We start from the raw sequence: 24,032 nt of genomic DNA on the forward strand, positions 1-24,032 counted from the left end.
TCTAGGGATAGGGCATCCACTTCTCTGGGCAGTGTGTTCCAGTGCCTCACCATGCTGAGAATAAAGATTTTTTTTCCTAATACCTAATCTAAACATATTCTCTTTCTGTTTGAAGCCATTCCCCCTTGTGCTGTCACTACATGCCCTTGTACATGCCCCTCTCCATTTTTCCTATAGGCTCTTGTCACTCACCTTGAGTGAAGTCACTCAAAGCCTTCACTTTTCCAGGGTGAGTAGGAGTGTGTTGGGTTTGTGTGGCAAGGTTTTAGTACTGGGGAGGCTACAGGGGTGACTTTTGTGAGAAGCTGCCAGAAACTTCTCCCATGTCTGACAGGACAAATGTTAGATGGCTCCAAAATGGACCCACTGGCCAAGGCCAATGATGGGTCCATCTTGGAGTCAGGGATGGTGGTAACATCTCTGGGATAATGTGTTTAAGGTTAGGGAAAAGGTATTGTGCAGAAGTAATTGCAGCCAGAGAAGAGAGGAGTGATAATATGAGACAATTCTACAGACACCAAAGTGCTGTAGTGCTCCAGTTGCAGGTCTAGAGATTCCCTTGCAGGCTGTGGCCTTGTGGAGATGAGCTGACGTTGGAGCAGGTTTCCTGACAGGACTTGTGATCCCAAGGAGCACCTATGCTGGAGCAGCCTGTGGGACTGGAGCCTGTGGGAGGGACCCATGCTGGAGCAGTTAGTGAAGAACTGCAGCCCATGGGAAGCACCGTGTGTGAGAAGTTCATAGAGGACTGTCTTCCCTGCGACAGAATGCTGGAGCAGGGGAAGGAAACCTCTTGCTGAGGAGGAGGCAACAGCAGAAACAGCATGTGAGGAACTGGTCACAGCCCCCATTCCCTGTCTCCTTGTGCTGCTGGGGGAAAGGAGGTAGAGAATCAGGAATAAAGGCCAGGAGGGAGGGGTAGAGGGAAGGTATTTTTTAAGATGTGTTATACTTCTCACACTCCTACTCTGATTTGATTGGTCATAAATTCATTTCATTTCCCCAGGCAGAGGCTATTTAGGCCGTGATGGTAACTGGTGAGTGATCTCTCCCTTCCTTATCTCAACCCACAAGCCTTTTATTATATTTTCTCTCCTTTTTCCCACTGAGGAGGGGAATGACGAAATGGCTTTGGTGAGCACCTGGCATCCAGACAGGGTCAACCCACCACACAAGAGGCAATAACAAATATTAATCCTGAGAGTCTAAATCATCCTGTATACAATGTGGGTACTTTCCTAGGGAGAGAGGTAGGCAGGATGTCTTCCAAACATGATTTGCCAGTTTAACTCTTGTGTTTGTAGCAGGGGCTGTGAAATAGCTATGTTTCCTCTGGTTTTATTTATAGATGTCTATAAATACTTCCTGAAACCCAGTCTCTTTAAGTATCACTTAATTCTGTCATGCAAGACTTAATTACACTGACAATAAATAGACATTAGAATATTTTTAGCTAAGCATGCTGTCATGATGCTTCCTGAGCATGAAGCATATAATGACTTAAATGTCAGTATCTGAAGGCCCTCAAAAAGATCTGAAAACAGCTGCTCAAAAATTGCCACAACTGAGCTTGTTTCCTTAAATATGAAGTACATCTTGATACATTATGGCTATATCTGTTAGTTTTGGTAAAGTTTTTGAGAAGAAGCTGTTATTTTTCTGTGGCTTCTCATAACAAGTGAAAAAAGAATGTAGCTGACAGATTCTTGAGGCACTCCTTAAACTGATTGTCTCAAATCTCAGATAAACATTCCATGGAAATATTGTGAGAGCTCTCATTAAACAGAGGGTGAGTACCATCAAAAGGACTGTTTCCTTTCTAGGACCTGATCAGTAAATCCTTGAGTAAACAGTATGTAACGTATTGCTCTTGTTCAAAGAGACTTGCAGGTAATCTTTTCAGCTGCTAACTCCTGTCCAAACATCACAGATGTTGGTGACTGGGAAATACATGATCAGAATATAACAGATTAAATATTTGGGAGGTGTTAAGCTTGAGGGAAGCCTTAGATGATGTTCTTGGACCTGGCAGGTGTTTCCTTCATTAAAAAAAAACCTAAAACACAGTAATAGTTCTAGTCTGGTTCCAACTGGATGGACTGCAGGGGGAAAAGCAATTTCTTGTAATCTGAAATATCTGAAATGTTGCAAGTTTTATTAGTTCAGTTTTTATAGGCTTTTAGGGTTTCTTTGGTTGGTTTTGCGGAGAAAATTCCTTGTTAAGTTTCTTCTGGGTCTTTCCTTTTCTCCCTTTAACTTGTCTAATTTTTTATCTTTGTTTTAAGCATTGCTTAAAATTAAGGAGCAAAACCGGTGCTTATTCTTTATTTTAGAAGTCTTTCTTATTGGCCCATTAATGCTCCCTGTTGTATTTGTGTTCTGAGGCAATTATTATTGAGTGCTGGAATGGTTAAATAATCTTTGCCCCGCTTATTAGCATCAGAGTTTCATTCAGTTTGTCACTTAATGTACTAGTAAAATTCCTCTCCTGCTAAGTTAAGATCTTGTTCTTTTTTTAACCCTGACTGTTAATTACAAGCTTAATTAAGTATTGAAAAAGAATCCTAAACTGCAGTTGCCATTACCTCTGCTTTTTCAAAACTTCACTTGACATGGAGGATGTACCTGTCACTCTTAGCACTCTGTGAGGGAATGAGAATGCATAGTTGTGAAAAATCATTTTCATTGTTTGTAGAGCAGTGTTTTCTGCAGGTGGCAGGTTATGAGGAGCCCATCTTGTATCTGAACAGCTTTCCTCATGCCTTTGACATTATTACATTTGGTTTATATGTAACTCAAGTTTCTAGAACCAAACCGAGCCCTTTTTTCTTTAACTGATCAATATTTCATATATTTCCCTTTCTTTTATCATGACCTACCTACTTCTATTTCAGGGCTGTTTGCTACTTAGTTTTTTATAGGAAACCTCTTATGCAAATCTGATATCAGTATAGGCTACATTTGCTACATAATTTGATCCTGCTGGAAAGAGGTGTTACATGAAGCTGTTTGCTGTGATGTTTTAAATTTTTTGACCAACTTCTGTTTTGGTTGTTTTAGCTCACAATGGTGGTTTTTAGCTGTCAATCCATACAGTTTTTGGACTTACCTGAAAAAAGTTTGGAGCTCAACCACTTTCCTCCATTCCAATATTATAGTTACTATACTGGCCCTAAGTTAGCCTGTCTGAGAAGAAATTTTATTGCCCAGCTAAAAATTAATTATTCCGGGAGGTATTTTCAAAGCCTCTGTTGCTGTGTATAACCATAGGTTGAGTTTAATCTTCATATACAAGCTACTCAAGGGGGTGTCTAGAGTAGGCCATAGAATCAGAGAATGGTTTGGGTTAAAAGGGACCTTTCAAGACCATTTAGTTCCACCCTCCTGCTGTGGGTAGGGATACCTTCCACTAGACCAGGTTGCTCAAAGCCCCAGGTTGTTCAAACTACCTGGCCTTGAACTCTTAAAATGATGGGGCTTCCACAGCTCAGGGAAATTGTTCCAATGCCTTATCAGCTTCATGGTAAAAAAATTCCCTCCTTAAGTCCAGTCAGAATCTACCCTCTTTTAGTTTAAAATGTCAACCTCTCTACTTCACTACAGGCTTTGGTAAAAAGTCTTTCCTAATCTTCTTCTAAGCCACCTTTAAATGTTAACAGGCTGCTCTGAGGTCTCCCTGGAGCCTTCTGCAGGCTGAACCACCCCAGCTCTCTCTGCTTGTCATGGTCAGAGGGTGCTCCATCCCCCTGGCCATCTTCATGGCCCTTCTCTGAGCTGTCTTCAGTAGATCCATGTCCTCCTTCTGTTGGGGATCCCAGAGCTGTACACCCCTTCCCAGGTGGGTCTCACCAGAGCAGAGGGGCAGAATCCCCTCCCTCAGCCTGCTGGCCACGCTGCTTTTGAGGCAGCCCAGGATCCAAGCACGTTGTTGACCCACATCCAGTTTTTCTTGTACCAAGTCATTTTCTGCTGGGCTGTTCCCAATCCATTCATCCCCCAGCCTGCATTGGTACCGTGCATTGTCCTAGCCCCAGTGTAAGACCTTGTGTTTAGCCTTGTTGAACTTGATGAGGTTAAGATGACACTGGTGATAAGACCTGTCAAAACAGCTGCTTGTTCTTGCTTAACCTTGGCTGGGGGACTAGAGGGGTTGTGTTTTGCTGCAAAAACTATGATGCCCTCTGAAAAGAGTGCAAAAAAATTGATAGAATTGTAAAAGGCAGTCATGTTCCTGAGAATGTTTTGTAAGACTTCAGTAAAGGAATTTAAGCTGTAATATCTTTATGGTTTTTATTATTTGCATACCTCTGCAGTAACATGGGAATTAAAATAAATGCCCTTGATGATTTGTAAGAGACAGTGGGATTCCTTTCACTCTGCAGTGTTATTTGCATATGCATTTTTTTTCAGGGTTATGCAGAACATGTTTAAACTTCTACTGGTGTAAAATGTTGTGGGAGGTAAACTTGCAGCCAGTATGTAAACTTGCAGTTTGTTTTAGGCCAGTGTTATTTTACACGTACTTCTGAGAAGTCAATAACTGTATGAATGTAGTACATGTAATACTAATCCAGTGTGGGTTGCTGTTTACTTAAAAACTATTTGAAGAAACAAAGTTGTCACCCTCTATTCAGTTTGGTTTTCTTCAGTGTTTGTACTAATCCTCTCAGTTGGCTTGCTAGCCGTGCCTATTCAAGAATTCACCAGCTGGCACTGTTAGATTAGCTGCTGACAGGTATTTTTTTAATTCTGTGTACCTGAAGTACCTACAATGCAAGAATTCAGGAGAGCTGTGTAGGGCTGTTGTTTATACCATGAATTTCACGTAGGTCTGAATTTCCACTGAAGTGATGGTAATTGTGTGCTTTGAGGAATGTCATTCCTCATTTAAAATGAATTTGAAGATGTTCAGATGTTTCCTCAGTTTACTCTCTATTAAGACTGTTTACTGTTTTCATTGTAAAAAGATCTTTTCACTGGAAAGGTATCCAAGGTTGATAGGCTTCGGAGTTGAAGTTTGGTCATCCAGCGGTCTCTTACAGGGACAGATTTGTTGTATGAACTGTATGGCCTTCCTTTAGGAAGAAGGCCTTTGTGGCTTAAGTAGGTCATATATAAGAAGGCAGTGGGCAGCCAATGCATTTCTGTACTGATGTTTTGTACCAGAATAGAATATTCTTACATCTCATAGCAGTTCTTCCACAGGGCAGCGCTGTTCTTAGTTTTTTTGGCTTTAGTTTTCTTATGTATGCAAAGCACTCTATGAAGTGTTGATGTTTCCTATTGCAAAGAGTTTATTACTGGAAACTTGGCTAAACTAGCTCTTGGCATTCAAAATCAGCCTCAGCAAGGTGTTAAACACCAGCACTCTTTTTTTCCTCCAGAGAGACGACTCAGTGATATCTGAAGGGTAAACCTTGGGCATTGATCAAATCATGAAGCAGAACAGTTTCTGCTGTGCCCTTGAAATTCTAGTGAGCATTACAGGTACAGCTTGTATGCTCCTGTCCCACCACAGGCTTGACTGGTGGGAGAATGAGTGAATGATGATTTATGTCTTCTTGAGGAGCAGCAAAGACATCTGTGATCAAGCTGATAGAGCTGAGATGTTCAGACACTTAGGTAATTCAGGTAATTTTGAGATTCTCTAAACAGACATTTTTGAGCTCCTGGGGATGTGGCTTACAGTGGAGTTCTGTGGCCATTTTAAACTATGTTCCCACTGAAAGGAGTGGTCCTGCCCATCTTTCCTCAGGCTGGACCGTTTCCCTTTTTTCACCAAAAATATTCATGAAGCTGTGCAGTGAACCAGACTGGGGACCTGATAATGGGGAAAACTAAAACAACAAGCATCATCTCCACAGCTGAGGTTTAACCCATATCAGATAAATGCATTGCAAACATGAGAGCGGGAGACAAGGACAGGCAGGACTATTTTTGTTGGGTTTTTATGCTGGTTTAGGATGTTAGCATCTACAGAGTATAATTTCTCTCCTGCTTCTCACTGGAAAATCATTGTAGCAAAAAATGTAAAGCTCATGTTTGTAATGCCATTTATAGTCAGTTAATTGTAAGTTGCAGGATTGCTTACTGTTATCATGTTTACCCGATGCCTTGGTTCAGAAGGTGCTTCTGCAATCCTGCCTTTCTCCTCTGTGAGGGGAAAGGATGTCTTTGTTTCCTCATGTTTGTTGTTTTGGATCTTCAGTCTACTACAGCCAGCATGCAGCTGATCTCCAGTCCGTGTGATCCAGGAGGGAATGTATAGCACTTTGCAGTGGGCAGAAGAGCCAAGTCAGGAGTGCGAAATAGGAATGTCCTCACAAATTGTTTCACTGATAACTTGTATCAAAGTAGCAACCTTTTTCTAAATTCTAGGAAACATGTGTAATTGAGGATGTTTAAGTTGAGTATGGTGGATATTTTAATGAAGGAATGGCCATGTGTGTAGTGTGAAAGGCTGTTGAGACCCAGGACAGTTTATTTTAATACTGCAAATGGGGAGTGGAATAAAAATCCTTCTTTTCATGTGAGATAAACAGAGCAGATGAGCAACCTTAATTACACTTCAATGTTTTTTTCATTCTCTAAGAAGTTAAATGATGCTTCATGACACAACACAAAACTGAATTTTATTAGTGAAGTACTGTAGAAATGTATTATTGAGTTCAATTCAAAACTTGCCTTTAGTACTAAAGTTAAAATGTTCTAATAAATAACTATTTTTGCTTGCAGATAACCACTCTGATTAATCATAAGGACAAACCAAAGCGCTCCGACAAGACTCTGCAGGCAATCCAGCGCGTGGGCCAGGCCGTTAACCTGGCAGTCGGGAGATTTGTTACTGTGGGTGAGGCCATCGCCAACGAAAACCATGAGCTGAAGGAGGAAATGAGTGTTGCTTGCATCGAGGCAAGGAGAGCAGGTATGGAGTTACTCATGAAATTGTACTGGTGCCATTTTTGGCACGCTATTTTTAGTGTCAGGCATAATGTAAGAACTTTATTATTTAATTGCATAACCTTCCTCTGCTGGTTCATTCAAGGCCTGATCTGTTCCCTGATTTTGTCACTTACTTAAATTGCTGTCTTCTTACGAATAGGGAATGGAATTGTGTGTTGGCTTTGATTTTTATGGGATCATTTGCCTCAAGGAATTACCTGACTGCTCTTTTTTTATGATGTTACGACAGACAAAGAGCAGAGTGTTGGGAGTACAACTTTAGAGTTTGCTGCCAAGTTAAAACAGTGGAGTATTTTAAGTTATTTGAGTGTTATGCTATTGAGGTCACTGCATTCCAAATCTGTGTCTGAATGAAGGTCAGTGTCAACCCATATTTCATCAGGACTCAGTAAAATGACTCACATCAGTCATCTGATGACTCCCCTCACTAGAATGAAAATCATATTGTGCTTGCCTTTTAGCTGGATTCAAGTGTTGTTGCAAACTTGCTGTGTGTATGAATTGAATGTGAAGTGTGGATAATTGAGTTGCCTGCTGTCACTCTCCTTCCCCCAGAAGACTCTGTTTAGGCTGATAGGGAATTGCATTCTCTGATGCTGTAAGACAATGCCAGTGTCGTGCTAAAAGCTGGTTTCCTAGATACTAGATACTATTCCTTGCCTAATATTTCAGTGGCCATCAGTGAATGCATATTCTTAGATCTGCAGTGAAGGCTTCAATATGACATTTAGTAGACTGTTCCTTTTGTTGTTAGTGGGGTGAGGTTTTGTTTTTGCTTTCAAATACTTTTGGATTATGGAAAATTCTACTTGAAGCTTTCCCAGTTTGAGCAGATAGATGAACTTGCAAGTGTGATACACATTCTGCTTGCTGTGGCTTCAGCGAGACAATCTTGACTTTCTGTTTTGGGGACATAAATAATAAATGTCCCCATAAATAAATGACCCTACAACAACTTTTCATCATGTCTTGATTGCTGCAGGATGGAGCAATATTCTGCTCCAAGATGTGGGTTACTGTACTTGAAACTGATCTGTTAAGTTAAAAAGGGGGCTTGGGTGACTATTTGGTTTTTATCTTTGAAATTACCTCAGAGTTCTGAAGAACTTGTCTTTGCTGACCTAACTGGTGTACGTCTTGTTGGATCACTGTTCTCACCTCAAACTTTGGGGATGCAGTTCATACTATTATTTGTGATTAAATGAAAAAAGAAGCTTAGAAATTGGGCATGGTGCTGTAAGAAATCCTCTGAAAATCTCTCAACAATGAGTCACCATGTCTAGAAACACGCTGCTGAGGAATGATTGTTCTTGTGATTTGAAGGACTATTCTGGATAAACTTTAGACTGAAAATTCTAGTTGCTCCAGTAAACTTGGCTGCAAACAGAAGTGCCCTAATTTTAAAACATTCCATTTGTTATGTGAAGCATGTGTTTTCTCTTCAGAGATCCGAGTAAAATGCTGACAAGGCAAAATTGCCAAAGTTCACATCGATAATCTCAGCTGCTGGGAGAGCAGTGCAGTCTGAATCTCTATTTTTTGACTTGCCAGTTATGCTGTGGTTAAGTATTTTTTTCTCCCTATCACTGTATGCAGGAGGAGCTCAGAACCTAAAAATAGTCTGCAATACTTTATTCCAGCCAAAGACTATAGTTCTTTTGTATTGAAAGTTTTATTTCCTGTTATGCAATAATAGCCTCAGTCTAGAGGAGTGAAGATATGGCCTGTTTACATTTCTGTCAGCCTCATGTTTACTTTGGCATGGCTCACTTGTTCCCTGCATTTGAGATCTAACTTACAGCTTACATGGGAAATTCAGTATAGCAAACATGTTTGCTCCTGGTTATTTGTTTGATGGAGGGTTTTTGTGCCAGTTGTGTCTCTGTGGACTGTTCAGTGTTGGACACCCTAACAAAGTCCTTTGAGTGGATAAACGTCCTCTGAACTCCGTTTCTGAACATGGTTACTCAAGTGCCATTTTTAATAACTTTGGTGTTTCCAAGCAAGCCAAAAAATTTCCTGGACAATTATAGCCAAGAATATGTTCTGTATTAATGAACCCTATGTTCTGAGGGCATAGACAGCAGAAAGCCTTTTCTCTTTAGGGCAGGGAATCTGGTAGACCTGCTCATACTTCTTTTTAGCCAATAAGTTAGATTGTGTCTTAGGAATGGAGATTTTACAAGGCATAAAAGATTTCAACACAAAAGGATTTAGAACATTAAGCATCTCAATTTCTGAGAAGAGTAGGGAGTCTTTAAATCAATTGCATATTCTGCAGAGGCTTTGAAGGATGACAGATGTTGTATCTGTTTCTTGAGAAGGGTATAATCAGTGATTTGAAATGTTTCAGACTTGTTATGACTATTTCCTTGTAATAAACCTTGTAATTTGATTGACTCAAAATAGAATCCTAAAACACTGCAGAGGGTCATGTAGCAGATTTTGGGTAACATTATTCTTGCACTGTGTCAATGTTTACAGTGACAGTATAGTAGTGGAATTTAACTTACAGAAGCACATTTTAGATGCCCATCTGTGATTTTTTTTTTTTTGGTCGTCTTTTTCTGTCTAAAAACTAGGAAAGACTGGCTAATTTAAAAGAGAAAGCACATGTCAGGAATAAGTGTCATAGCTTTTCCAGTATTCTCTGCCAGTTGACTACATAGCCCTAAAGGAAGACGTGGAGTAAAATAAAAGTAATAAATAGCTCTCTGCTATTTTTGCTTTGGTTTTAGTACAGAGAGAGCTAAATTAAGAAGGCTGAAAAATGGAAATTTAAATGGATAAATGGAATCACAGAATAACTGAAGTTGTAAGGGTCATTTTAACTTCCAAGAATGGAGGAAGTTGTACACTGCTCATTTCTTACATCTTTCTTCTGCCCTTACATAAGAGTGTTTGACTACCTTTGGTGTGGCAAAAGTATTTTCTTACATCTTGTTCCATCACCAGGGATCAGTCTGTCTGTGTCTCCATACCTGCCCCCTAGGGGGATGAATGTAGAGCACAGAAAGCTCTGCCGCTGACCTTCTCTTCTCGGGGCCGAATAAACTTCCCCCCTTCAAGCTCTCCCCTTATATCACTCGCTCCAGTGTGTCAGCTGAGACGTTGAGGAGCCCAGAAGTGGACATGGTGCTCCAGATGCTGCCTCACAAGTGCCAAAAGGAAGGGGAGAATCATTTCTGCAGAGGCAGAGCCTTCCACATGCAGCTGGCCATTCATTATCGCTGATTCCTGTTCAACTCTTTGTTGCCCCCCATGTCTTTCCCTTCAAAGATTTCCTGTTGACATCTGATCTCAGCATGTAGGGCTGAGTGGTGTTACCCTGGCCCAGATGTGGTATTTACTGCCCTTGTTAGACTTCAGAGATTTTCTATCAGATCTTTTTTTTTTCAGCCTGTTCCTCTGTCTAGCAGCCCTGCCCTCCTCAGTATGAGACACTCCCCCTTTGGTACTGTTCACACTTGCTGAGCATGCTGAGTAATCATCCAGGGAATAGTTTGGATGACTCCTGTCAGTCCCAGAGGTACACCACTGGAAATATTCTGCCCAGTGAACTTTGTACCTGTTATCAGCATCCCCAAGCCCAACAGTCAGGTTCATTTTCTACCCACCTTTTTGTTCACTTAGTCCATATCCCTAGATGAAGCTGTAAGGAAACTCTGGGAGATCATGGCAGGGGCTATGCTGAAGCTGAGATGCACAGCATTTGTTACTTCTTTGTTTTAAAAACAGTGTCATCTTATGGTAAAAGGCACTCAGATCAATAAGGGACTATTCACCTTGGCAGGTCTGTGATGGCTCTTCCTGATTGCTTTGTTCAGCTTAATGTGGTAATATCTTCCAAGATTATTTTAGTGGTAATCCTGGAGGCTGATGTGAGGCTGACTAGCCCACAATAACCTGATTTTTTTCTTGTTAACCTTCTTTGACATGGATGTGACAATTGTCTTTCTATCATTGGAAATATCACCCAATTGTCATAATCTCTCAGTCATGATAGAAGAATTGCAGTGACACTAAACTGTTTCTTTGACATGCTCAGATGTGTTTTAGGGACTGGTGTATGCCCAGCTGGGTATAGCTTCCCTAGCTCCATCTCTTTACCCTAACAGGTCTTGTTCCTCATAGCTTACTCCCAGGGCTTAATTCCTGTCCCTGTAGTTGCAGATCTCTAGGCAGAGAAGGAAGCCTTTGTTCTGTTACCAGAAGTCTTGAGTTTCTGTGGCTGTCTGGAGCTTTTAGCAGGCAGATGTTGCAGGTGTTTCAGTGTTCTCTGATAACTCTTTGTATGACTAGCTGCTTCACCTATGACTTGATTCATCCTCAAGAAGGTGAATCCCATAGCACAAAAAATGGGATAATGATGTGCGTCCTTTCTTGGCTGCCAAAAGAACTTTGCATTTGTTGTAATTGTTCTCTGTGGGATTCTACAGCATTTTATGTTATCACAGATACTGTGAGGTCCCAGAAATAGGTTAATCTGCTGACAAAGGTGAAAAAGTAGAGACTGGTGTGAAGTGAAATGAATTGGACTATGGAGAAGGCAATGGCCAATGTGTTTTACTGTCAAATGATCTCCTTACCTGGCTGGAGACTTGTCCTGGACCTTCACTGGGAGTGCCTCTGGCTGCCCCTCACTCTTTGAGCTGCAGCTCTACTTTTTTAAATCCTCTTGCTTCTATCCATTTCCAGGGCCTTCAGCTGTGGAGCTCACTGTCTCAGACTGTACCACAGTACAGTGTGTTGGGGTCACTGATGATTTGGAGCATGCCTTTTGTGACCTGCAAATGTACTGGAAGTTCCTTTCCATAAAGCAGTACTATTTGGGCAGCTTAAGAACCCAAGGGATTACAATTATCAGAGGAGAGAAGCATTATGAAATGTGGAGCTCTGTGGTTTGAAGGACTGTCAGGCCTTCCTTGTTCTAGAGTGTGTGGTATTTCTGGAGTACCAGAATAATTCAGGTTCTTCAAATGGGAACACTGGCTTTATCAGGCTTTTGGAGTTATTTTGCCTGCTTAGGTGAATTAGCTTTGTTGAGGTTTTGAAGATGAGTCATAGGGAATTAGATCAAATTTCCTAGATTTTATCTTTAATGATGATCTATAAGTCAGCTGTAGGTTGGTCATCTTTTCTTGCATGCTAACAAAACTCATGTCTCAGAGCTTGCCTGAGCTCAGTCTCCCAGCAGCCCTTCTCTGGTTACAGACTAACAAATTGCTCTGTCTCTCCTGTATTGCACTACTATCTAAGGTACTCCAGAAGATTCAGTTGGATATGGTCTGTGTTTCTTTATAAGATAAGGAAATCCATTAGCTGCAGTGGATGTAGAGTTTTTACCTGCATAAAAAATAAAAGTGGTCAATTAAGCCTTTTTAACTGTCTATCTAACTAAATCAAAGTTGAATAAAAAGATGGTGCTGAACCAAAAATCAGCACTTCCTTGCCTTTTTTCCCTTTCCTGTCTCTGACAGTGCCCTGTTTAGGGGGCCTCCTTTGAATGTAAAGTGCAGTAGTCTCACTATAATGCTTCAGTCATCCAAATTGTAAAGTTATGTTTGGAATCTCTTTATTATTCATGCCTGGAGACTTCTACAGGAATAGGAAACCTATAAATTATGGGAATGCTAATTGAAATTTGGAAAGTGCAAGGGAGTTCCTTGTTCTTTCTGCCTTGCTGCATCCCACTCTTTCAGTGGATTGATGCTGCAAGTGTGTGTACTGGGATACTGGCGTGACTTTAGCTATTAAAATCAGAAAAATATCTCCCGTGAATGTTTTCTCCCTCCACACTCCCTAATTCTTCCCATCACTCCCCCCTCAAATAGCTGTAGATGACTGTAAGGCAATTAGTGTATGTTACAGATGGAAGAATAAGGTAGTAGTGAATGGTAATCCACATTTAAATATGGAGAGGGTGCCACCAGCAGTCAGTCGAAGGAAGTAAAGTGAAATAAAAAGAGTTGTAGATAACTCTGAAATTGTCTTATCCCTCAAAAGTAAAAGTTAAGAATGCTTAATAGCCCAGTATCTTTCTTCTAAGAAGTATGGAAAGTCACTTTATTTTTTTTTTCCTTCTAGGTGAAACAATTGCACAGCTTACAGATGTTGCAAGCTTGGATCATCCAGAATCTGATAGCCACATAACAATCTTTACTGACAAAACGGGTGTGGTGAAAGCTGCAAGGCTGTTGCTTTCTTCTGTCACAAAGGTGTTGGTGTTAGCAGACAGAATTGTTATTAAGCAAATTATAACTTCCAGGAACAAGGTATTGTAGCTTCTTTTCTGTTCTGTTTAACTAACACCTGTATTCAGTGCAAAAGACTGGTGGTAAATGTGATATTGTCATTGTCTCTCTAGAGTAATTATAAAATAAAGAGATAAAATGAATGTCTTGAACATACTTGTTTACTTAGCAGGTATCTGAAAAGGGATGGCTCTCAGTCAGTAGGATTAAAATAACAATTTTCATTGATTCTGCATTTTGTGTCAGCCACATTGCTTTATTCACTTAATGTGTTGGACAAGATGCTGTGTTACTCCTTATTTAACTTTAAATTTGCTGTGACATAAAAAGTGTCTGTTGATAAAATGGTCAATAAACCATCTGCTTGCTAATGACAGGATGTTTGTTCTGTCAGGATCAAGACAAGGAGAGCTTTATGGGATCTTGGCAAAAAACTGTGAGGAATGCACATAAATGTCTGTGCCAGTGAAGTGAGATTTACAGATGAAAAGGTTTTTGTGCAGTTTAACTTTAGGTCTTGAAACTTAGGATGAAACTACTTGGTTGGTTTAAATAATTCTATGAAGGCCCATTTAACCTCAAATATAATCTGTTTCATTCAGTGCAGACTTCACTGTCCTGCCTGTAGGAGATTCTTCCATTTTTTTCTTCACAATGTGCTAAAACAAAAACAGAAAAATCCTCTATTTGAAAAATGAGAACCTGATAAGGCCTGGGGGTTTCCATTAATTCTGAGCTTGTAATCCAGAGCACTGCCCCTCTTTCCACTTCCTTTGTCCCAGTTTACTTTCCAGACCCACTGGACTCTCTTTTGCAGCACATAGATCCAAGGCACTTAGCTCAGTCCAGGATTCAAAACCAGTGAAATTACCTGCTTCTCTCTGGTTTTAGACTTGTTAGCACTGATCTGCTGTCTTTGTGCTCATTTCTTCTCCCAGCGGTTGATTCAGTTTGCAGCAGTGTTACCAATATCAGTTTGCTGATGTTCCTTGGTCTTTTTTTGCACTGAAGACCAGAATGGTGCATTTAAAACCTTTTGCTGCTTTTCTCCTGTCATCTGCAGCCATGCAGTAATCCTAATTAATTTTCCTTTCCAAAAGTGGCAGGTTTAGGCTATGGAGCAACTGTGCAAATGCACATATCATGAAAAGGGTAAGGAAGGATATATCCTTTCATGACCAGGCTAGGTTTCTAGTAATTTTAAATATATATGGAAACATTGTCATATACACACCAATGTGAATATAGTAAGCACAGATGCAGCATTTAATCTTGAAAGCATTTCAAGCAATCTCATAGTCCAAAGTGTATCTGATTCTGACTGCCGTAGGCACAGAATCATCAAATATCCTGAGTTGAAGGGGCCCAAGTCCAACTCCCGGCCCTGCACAGGACACCCCAAGAGTAACACCATGTATCCAAGAGCACTGTCCAAATGCTTCTTGTCAGGCTTGGTGCTGTGGCACTTCTGGCAATCCTGTTCCAGTAGCCAACCACCCTCTGGGTGAAGAACCTTTTCCTGATAGCTGATCTAAAACTGCCCAGATAAAACTTCAGGCCATTCCCTCAGGTCCTGTCACAGAAGAGATCAGTGCCTGCTGCTCCTTGTCCCCTCACAAGAAAGTTGTAACTGCAATCACGTCTCCCCTCAGTCTCCTCCTCTCCTAACAGACCAAGTGATCTCAGCTGTTCCTTATACAGCTTCCCCTTAAGGCCCTTCACAATCTTCATAGCCCTCCTTTGGACACTCTCTAATGGTTTAATATCCCTCTTATATTGGCACCCAGACCTGTCCCCAGCACTGGAGGTGAGGCTGCCCCAGTGCAGAGCAGAGTGGGACAATCCCCTCCCTTGCCCAGCTGTGAGTGCTGTGCTGGTGCCCCCCAGGACAGAGCTGGTCTTTAGGATCCTCCTGGATTTTACTGCATTCTCCTTTCTGTGTATAGTGCACGTCTGGGAAAGTCTGCTTTTGTCTGTGGTACCAGTAGAGCAATTTACATCTGCAGAACCAGATTAAATAAATAGTGTTTTATACAGGCCTAATATTTATATATGCCCTAATTTTTTAGAATACATTCCCAAAAAGTGTGTCAGACACCACTATGATGGGATAGCAAAGAGGTTCTTCCTGTAGGAGACATGGTGGTAGAGGGATAATATGGGCAGGGATTGAAGAAGTGCACACAAATACCCTGAGACAGTGTAGTACAATATGGCAAAGAGGATGGAAAAGTACTGAGGATCATCAGCACTGCCAGCTGGAGAAGATTCTGGCTTCTTGAAATGCATCACTGTTCCAGAAGATCTCAGCTCCATTTTTATCTTAGAGACTGAATGCCCAATGTTAAACTTCTATTGCCTTTTTTTTTTTTACTGCCTATTTCTGAACACCTTTTTTTCCCCCATTGTCATAGTCTTCCTCATGTGAATAAAGAGTCAGTCAAGGGCTAAGGATAGAAGAACAGGTGAGTGGTTGGGCATCCAATCTCTCGGACAATTGAAGTGATTGAGATCTTCCAGAATGGTGATCTGCTCCAGAATCCAGCCTCTGGCTGGTGATCCCCAGTGATCCTGTTCCTGCTTCCACGTTCTCTGCACCATATATGCTGTCCTTGTGTTCTTGGATTGCATTCATTTTCTTCCATACCTGCCCACATCTTTCCTACCTTACAAAATCAGTTTCATTGTCCAACAGGCTTAGTCACTGCTTTGGTGAGCTTAAGGTTTTGCTCCACTCACTGTCACCAGTCAGGTTAGGAGAGGCAGAACAATAAGCAGGGAAGTGACAGATAGTGGGGGTGTTGCTGCATTGTTCATTTTGGATCAAAATATGGATGTGCCCTGAGGTGATGTCAGCCTGCCACTGCTGTTTGCAAGGCAACATTCATCCTGCAGCAGTAGCTGTGCAATACCTAGTGCTAATTTAGATGTTAATAACAGCTTAAAGCCTTGGGGTTTTTTGCATTTTTTAACCTTTTAATTAATAGATGTGTCTTCATTACTACCTGCATGTTTCTTGTTGAAAAAGCTTTAAAACAAAAAATTATGAAGACATCACAGATATTGTGCATTGTATCAGCATCTTGAATAAGCTTTAGACAAATTTAGAACTGTCTATACAGGTTTTTGGAATGTCAGCTCTGCCTGGGATGTCTAGAATTATTTAATGTAATGGAAATGCATGTGCTTTCACTGTAATTTTTATTTGACAAGAATTTGTCGTGATAGATCCACAGAAAACTGTAACAGTTGTTTGCAACCAAGGTCAGACTCATAAAGTACTACATTTGATTAAACCTAGAATGGTTGGGCATCATTAATATTTCTTTTTATCTATTCTTAGAAGAGAAAGTTGGACATTAGCTTGTATGTTTTCCTCTTTTATCCACATTTACTGTTCTACATCCTCAATTTCTCAGTCTGTGGTTCTCTCCTCCTTCCACTCCCATGATGCTATTTTCACATCTTTTTGCATCTTCCTTCCAAGTCCTTCGCACTCCAGCCTTTCTCATATATCAACAAGCCAATTAGGAAAACTCCTCCTTTCTGCAGCCTTTGTGGAGCTGCTTGCCCAACATAATATACTCAGACAGATTGCTGCAGTCTGATATTGCTTGATAAAGCTGTGAATTCCACAGCAGTCGCAGTGGGACATTTGCTTTACTGAGGTTACAGCTGAGATTGAGTGGCTGCTCTGCCACAAACAAATGGGTGCTTCTAGAAGAGTTTGCCAGGGTTGCAGGGAAGAGGGAGTTTGTCAAAATCAGGTGGGTACGCTGTTTTTGTAGTTGTGGGGAGATACTTTTGGCATAGAAAAGGAAAAATCAGTTGAAGCTTCTCCCTTTCAAGTACAGTCTGTTAAATTTTCATGTGGTGTTTTATCTCCAGTCTGAAAGACAATACAGAACTGCTTTGGGTGTTTTTCCTTCTGAAGACATTTAGAGGATTTCAAAGATCACTTTGAGATTAGCAAGTATATGCCTAACCTGAAAAATGCAGATGTTAATTTCTGTTATAATCCATTTAAGATTATAAATTATTATTATATTATCTATATTATATATACTGTAATATATATACACAATATATATATACATATACATATATACAATATATATACAATATATATACAATATATATACAATATATATTATATGTGTATATAAAATATATATACTGTAATATATATAATATGTAATATATACTATATTATAAATAATGTAGCGACTTCACAGGATACCTTCAGTAATCAGTAATTTATAAGCTCTGTGATAGTCTTTCTAAATATTTAAAAAAATGCTGATTTTACATGTGTTTATATATCGTGAGTAAGAACTTGGTACAACCTGGGTTTATTTAGTTCTTTGTTTTATATGCACCTAATAGAAATCTCCAGAGTTAGAGTAGGTTGTTATGGAAAGTACAAAACTATGAATTCACTTATTTTTAAACTTTTTTTTTTAGTTTTGTTGAATTCTGTTGTTTTTTTTTTTTTTTTTAATATGCAGAGCCACCAAAACACATCTGTGTAACTGTGATTTTAGACTTTAAAAGTGAGGCATCTGAAATGGAGAGTTACAACACAGGGGTATCATCTGCACTTGTTACTGTCATATTAAATTTAAAACCACATTTTTTTCGTGAATCTGGAAGCTGAATCCATCAATACTGTTATTCTTCACGTTGTGAGGAGCAGGGAGAATGTTTTTTGAGGGCTGATAACAAATGACTCACTTTGAAAGCAGCACGATAATTAACTCACATAGGATTTCTGGCTGAGTTATTAATGCCTAAATTGTGACAAATACATACATTTTAAACTACACACCTTAGGAATGTCTGTAAATAATAGTACTCCTAGTTCAATGATAATGGTTTTTGTTAATCTACAGTATTTTCCTTTATCTTGCAGGTTCTTGCAACAATGGAACAACTAGAAAAAGTCAGTAGTTTCCAGGAGTTTGTACAGATATTCAGCCAGTTTGGAAATGAAATGGTGGAGTTTGCCCATTTAACTGGAGATCGGCAAAATGTAAGTATTAGTAAGGAGTTGTACGAGATGTTGCACAGTATCACCTTCATCTTGTTATCAGGAAGGTGTGGGTTCTTCTGGGATGATAGAAGAAAACAAAACAATTGCTGGTGTCCTGTCTGTGGAACCTGCCCTCTCCTTGCTCCACCCAAAACATATATTTTGATTTTAAAGCTCAGCCTGAGAAATATGGCTGCATATATAAATATAGCTGCTATAAATATAGCCTGGATGTGTGTTATATTCATTGTCTTTTGGCTTCAGTCACTTTCTTTTGGCTCTAACCTTTCTGGCTCATTACTCTGGTAGAGAGTTTGTCTGTTGTTATTGGACAGAAATATTTGATGTTTGCATGTAGTGAAAGGACTTCATTATCTTAAACTCCAAAGGGACTCTAATAAAGCATCTGCTTGGTGGCTTGCTAGAGTTTGGTGGTTATTATTATCATTATCACTAAATACCTTTCTAGGTTTAAGTTGAAACCTTCTTATGTTAGGGCAATGAATTTTAGTTCTCATAGGCAGCTACTCTTTCAAAGCTTTTCATTCATACTGGAAGCTTTTTCCCCCGCTACTTCCATGTAAATTTAAGGGTTTGCTGAGGCTTAGGACTTCTGCTGTCAGCTCTGGTTGCTTTCCCTTGATAATCCAATCCTCTGTTCAAAGCTAAACCAGGGTTTGGTGTTAATATACAGAGTCCCTAATATCCATCAAAATTCTGAAATCTGCTTGTATAAACAAATTGGCCAGCATCGTGTGTTTCCTTTTACTGTTGATGTGTGCATGCTTGGTGTCAAAGAACTGGGAAACCTACTTAAAATTAAAGGAAATACCTGCTTAGAAGTGAACTCTTCTTTTTCTCTGAAGTATTTTTTCCCTGAAGCAGTTGTTCCTTTGAAAGGGAAACATGCATTAATTAGGAAGTCATAGTCACTTTTCAACTACATTCACTTTTCAGCTGGATTTTCAGTGTTAAGTGGCCTTCTGCTCTCCCCTCCTTGCCTACTTGACTCTTTTGGCAAGAGTGCTACATTGCCACTTTTTCAGTTGTGTCAGGACTTTCTTGATATGCTCAGTTTACAGTGTGGGCTGCTATGTGGCACTACTGGTTTTATGGGGAGGAGGCATTCCCTCACAGTATTTTTAAGTGTGCCATAAATTCTTGAGTGCCATCAGATTTATCGGTGTGTCATGTCAGAATTTCAGAAACCAACTGTTTTCTTGTTTCATTGTTTTATTGATTTGGTTTTTCACGTGGTTTTGATCTTAAAGATTTTCTGTAGTTGCCAAATACAGACATTATAAAAATGTCAAAACAGGCTGCTGCTGTGATTTATCTGGGTGTTTTTGTTAATCCAGGGTATATTAGGATTAATTACATCTTGTAAAGTTTCAGCTCATCCCATTCAGTTGCCTGTTTGACACCCAGCACTCAGCTGTCCTTGTGAGCAGTGAGAAGAGGGTAGCTGTAGCATTCTAAGTTCTTTCCCTTGTTAGACCCTCTTGCATATTGAGGGATTCATGTCTTGCCCTCTTCCCCCACATCCTGGTTTGGAGTCTAAATTCTTCTGTTTTGATGAACTTTGCTGGGGGTATAGTTCAGTTTTGCAAATGCATCCATCTTTCCCTGGAAAGTTCTTGATAAGTTTCTGTACTCAGAGCAGAGAAATACCAAGGAATTGCTTTTTCAGCCTGTTAAGACTTTTTTTATTACTGGTATGTAGCAAATATAACACTGAAGTAGAGAAAAGATTTTGTTTACATTTCCTCCACTGCAGTATAATGAAAATCAGGTGTTCTGTGTTTCTGCCTTACCCTCCCCTCCATTTCAGAAAATAGTTCTTGTCAGCTATTCTTTTCACCTCATTTTTCTGTTTTATGAATAATGCCATATGATAAAGGTATCAAAATTAGCAACAGTTTACATAACATGCTCTATATCTTGGAGATCTTCCTTCTTTGAAATCTGAGTTGAATAGAGCCAAGAATAAATGCATCAATTGAAGTCTGTCTGAAAAATAAGTTCTAGATCATGACTTAGGCTGAAAATACCAGTTATCACAAATTGTGAAAAAGATTTTTCACATTTTTCACAAAATGTGAAAAAGAAAGCTTTTTCACAACCATTCACCTGCAAGAGTTCTTTTTCCAGTCTCACAAGTTAATATTTTAGATACTGTGTAATATTTGGGTCTTTTTTTTCTTTTGGTGTTTAGGATTTGAAGGATGAGAAGAAAAAGGCTAGAATGGCAGCATCTAGGGCTGTTCTTGAGAAGTGCACTATGATGCTCCTGACTGCTTCAAAGGTGAGTGAGTTTGTGCACCCTTACACAACTTGGCTAAATCACAAAGCATGGCATCTGCCAGGAGAGCTGACTCTCCTCTCTCACTCTCTCACTTCAGATTTCATGCTAAAGGAGGGTATAAGTGTAAAGAATGAAGAAAGAAAATCTCTGTGTTCTGAGTAACAGTGTAAATTCAACAGCAGTTTAACAAAGAATTCTGTATTTTAAAATCATTTTCTAGACTTGTCTTAGCAGGAAGCATTCATTTCAATATACTGCATGTGTACTCTTTCATAATAGCTACTCTGCTTTCTTTAAAAAGACATGTCTGAGGCATCCAGACTGTGAATCTGCTCGTATTAACAAAGATGGAGTTTTTCATCGGATGAGACTAGCTTTGGAACAGGTGATAGAAATTGTAACTGACTCTAGACCAAATGGAGAAAGTGAAATGGCCCCCATCAGCATATATTCTGGCATCAAAGAATTCAAGGTAAGAGTAGAAATAATATTGTTTTCTACAGCCAGTAAAGTACCTCTTAACTAGGATTTTGTGGGGGAAAAAAGTGGTTTTAGATTTGAAATCATGGAGCTGCATCACTTCAGAGGTGTTGACTTAAATAACTGTCTCAAAATGTTAAAGAATCTGTCAAGAGGTGACTATAATTTAATTTTCATTGCCAAAACACGCCTCTCCTTCTGAATCAGTTTGCATTCAGAACTCTAATGTGTTATTGAGGTGATGCATTGACATTGAATAAACTGAAGTATCAGGATCTGCTCAGACCTTCATTAACATAGTTGTTGTTTGAGAATTCTTGCTTTTTAAGTGTTAATGTTTTTAAAACTGCACACAAAAATATTCTTACAAACATTTAAATGAGCAAACTGTCATTTAAAAGAAATCTTCTGGATTGAAATTGTAGCTCAATGGTCTTTTTTCCTCATAAAGGCTTTCCTAAATTTCACACTCCATTAAGAACAGTTAATGAGCAGCCATGGCTTACTGCTTTTGAGTGTGTCACTTTGATTCAATTTATTTGTTTATCCATTTCCCCTCTTTGAATTTCCACTGAAATTTTTTGAGAGTGCCCCAAAGTATTAAATTTGCTACATACACATTTTTAGAAAACTACTCAAAATGGATAACATGGATGTGGAAGGATGAAACAAAATTGGAGCATATATTTTATTTCTGAAACTTCCTGAACTTAGAAACTTTTTATTGACAACAGTAGAACAATGATGTATTTGCTGTTATTCCTGATAAGGAATACAATAATATATTTGCTGCTATTCCTGATAAGGGGCTAGTAAACTGCTGGATGTATTATCACTTTTAAGAAACGTTCCAAACCCCAAACTGCAGGTCTGGACACAAGGAAATTGTTGGATTACTTTGAACATAAGGGAGTAGTTTTAAAAAGCATTAGGGAAAAAAATAAAATGTAAAATGATAGATCTGCTTTCTGCATTTGTGTCACAACTAAATCATGTAAATTCTCAAGGAAATGATGTGCTTCTTTTTCAGAATAAGGTGGAAGGTCTCCGTGAGAATCTTTATTTTCTCTCAAAAGAGAACCTTTCAACAATGCTGGAAGTTATCCTGGAACATACAGAAGACTTCACAGACTCTGCCTATACCAGTCATGAGCACAGAGAGCACATTTTGGAGCTGTCTAAGCAAGCTAAAATGGAACTAGAGCAGCTGGTTTCAGTGTGGATGCAAGCTGTAAGAGCTTTTTAGCAAAGTAAATCTTTTCATCTCTACTTTGAAAAGAAATTTTGAATGCAGTCTTTCTTCTGGTCTAGGAAGAGAGAACTGGGTGTATTCCTCACAGTGGGAGCTGATCAAGGAAGCCACAGTTTGTTCTGTGCTTTTGCAGCTTCCATATGTTCTGTCCTCCCCCTACCCAGTGGTATTGCTTCATTGATTCTTTGATGGCTAAATTAGGCTACTGATGGCAGTAGACTAATTTTAATGAAGATGTGAGTGGAAACAAGGCAGTGAACAGAAGTATCACTGCACAGTCTTAAATAGTGAAGTCTTTTGGTGGAGTAATACAGAGATTTCAATTGTCTTGATCCCATAGCTGTGACCACAGTTTTCTGAATTTTTTTCAACTGAAACAGTTAAACTATTGGAAAGGGAAACATTGTAAAAAATTGCCTGGGTTTTTAATATTATGGAGAGAGAAGAGAAACAACAAGGCTATTTTTGTTTGTCCTTTTTTACATTATTTAAATGATGGTAGCTTTTAGAAAAGAATCATGTTAAGCCTGCCTCTATCATTTGTCTTACTTGTTCCTGAAAATGATAGAAGGTACATGCAAAAGGGGAAGCAAAGCAAAGATGGAAAACGCAGCTTCTGGTTTTGATGCTGACTTGCTTTCAGTCTTGCTCCTGGGGATATGTGTAGCACAAAGTCTTATCAACATTCTGAAATAAGGCAGATGTGTCCTGGTATAGGATATTTACTTAACTGAGTGTGTCTTATGAGAAAGAATTTTGTTCCTTTTTTCCTCTTTGAATCAGGTACTGCTGTCAGGTGTTTTTAATGCAGTAGTGTAGTTTGAAGGGCATATAAATATTACTGATAATACAGAATATTGTTTTGACAAACAAGACAGATAGAGAATATCAATTTTATAGACTCCCTTTAACTATAGGAGCTAAACCTGTGTTTAGCTTGGTGTTGGTGGTTAGCCCTGGTAGGCAGCTGTGCAAACACTGCTCAGCAATAACTAACACTGTGTTATCAGCACTGCCTTTATCACAAATCTGAAGCAGCAGCATGCCAGATTTGTAAAGAGAGTTAATTCTATCCCAGCCAAAACCAGGATACGTGGTTATTTCTTAGTTCTATTACTGGTAGAAAATAGTCACCTCTAAATAATTTACAGGCTACATTTCAAGAGAAAGAAATGAGAGCCTAGTTCAAGATTATGCATATATATGATCTTTGAAAATAGTTGGACGTGCACATGTGTGCTTATGCATTAAGAATTTTCATTAATAAATAACCCAGCCTAGTTGTGACTAAACACACAGCAGCAGCAGGTAAAATAATAACAGCTCACTGAGGCGGATATTTGGTTTCAGCTCAACAGTTTCATTGCAGGGTGAATGTTCTGAAGAACCAATCTTATAACTCAATATAAAACATTTGGTATAACATTTTTAGGTACCACTTTATTTTAAAAGGGTGTTTATATTAAAAAAAATAATGCCTTAAATGCTTGTTTTACTTTAGGATGGTCAGGTAGATGATTTCTGGCAGATGTCAAGGAAACCCTTTTCCAGAAAAAAGCTCAGTGAGGTTTAGAAATTCCTGTTGAACACAAGCAGTCAATCAAATTGCCTCACAATTGGTTTTAGATTTAATTTGGTGATAAATGTTTTGTATAAAAGAATTTTCCTAGTAGAATATACACAGGCTGCATAAGTCAGAGCATTTCACCTAGAAAGAAAAGGCTGTCTTCTAAAGCTTCTTGAACT

General features: G+C 39.3%; 1 protein-coding gene across 2 annotated transcripts in view; it reads left to right on the forward strand.

Annotated features, from left to right (window-relative positions):
- Window positions 1-24,032, forward strand: part of CTNNAL1 (catenin alpha like 1) — a 64,426-nt gene that overhangs the window by 14,257 nt on the left and 26,137 nt on the right. Inside the window, exons 2-7 of one of the 2 annotated variants that reach the window (XM_005482929.4) lie at window positions 6,736-6,925; window positions 13,051-13,238; window positions 18,130-18,249; window positions 20,465-20,554; window positions 20,856-21,026; window positions 22,065-22,265. In XM_005482929.4, coding sequence (XP_005482986.2) covers window positions 6,736-6,925; window positions 13,051-13,238; window positions 18,130-18,249; window positions 20,465-20,554; window positions 20,856-21,026; window positions 22,065-22,265 — 960 coding nt within the window. Of the gene's footprint in view, window positions 1-6,735; window positions 6,926-13,050; window positions 13,239-16,788; window positions 16,985-18,129; window positions 18,250-20,464; window positions 20,555-20,855; window positions 21,027-22,064; window positions 22,266-24,032 lie in introns of those variants that run through there. The other variant, XM_074546998.1, reaches the window with a different exon arrangement.

Source organism: Zonotrichia albicollis, chromosome 1, assembly GCF_047830755.1.
Source record: "Zonotrichia albicollis isolate bZonAlb1 chromosome 1, bZonAlb1.hap1, whole genome shotgun sequence".
NCBI classification, from domain to species: Eukaryota; Metazoa; Chordata; class Aves; order Passeriformes; family Passerellidae; genus Zonotrichia; species Zonotrichia albicollis.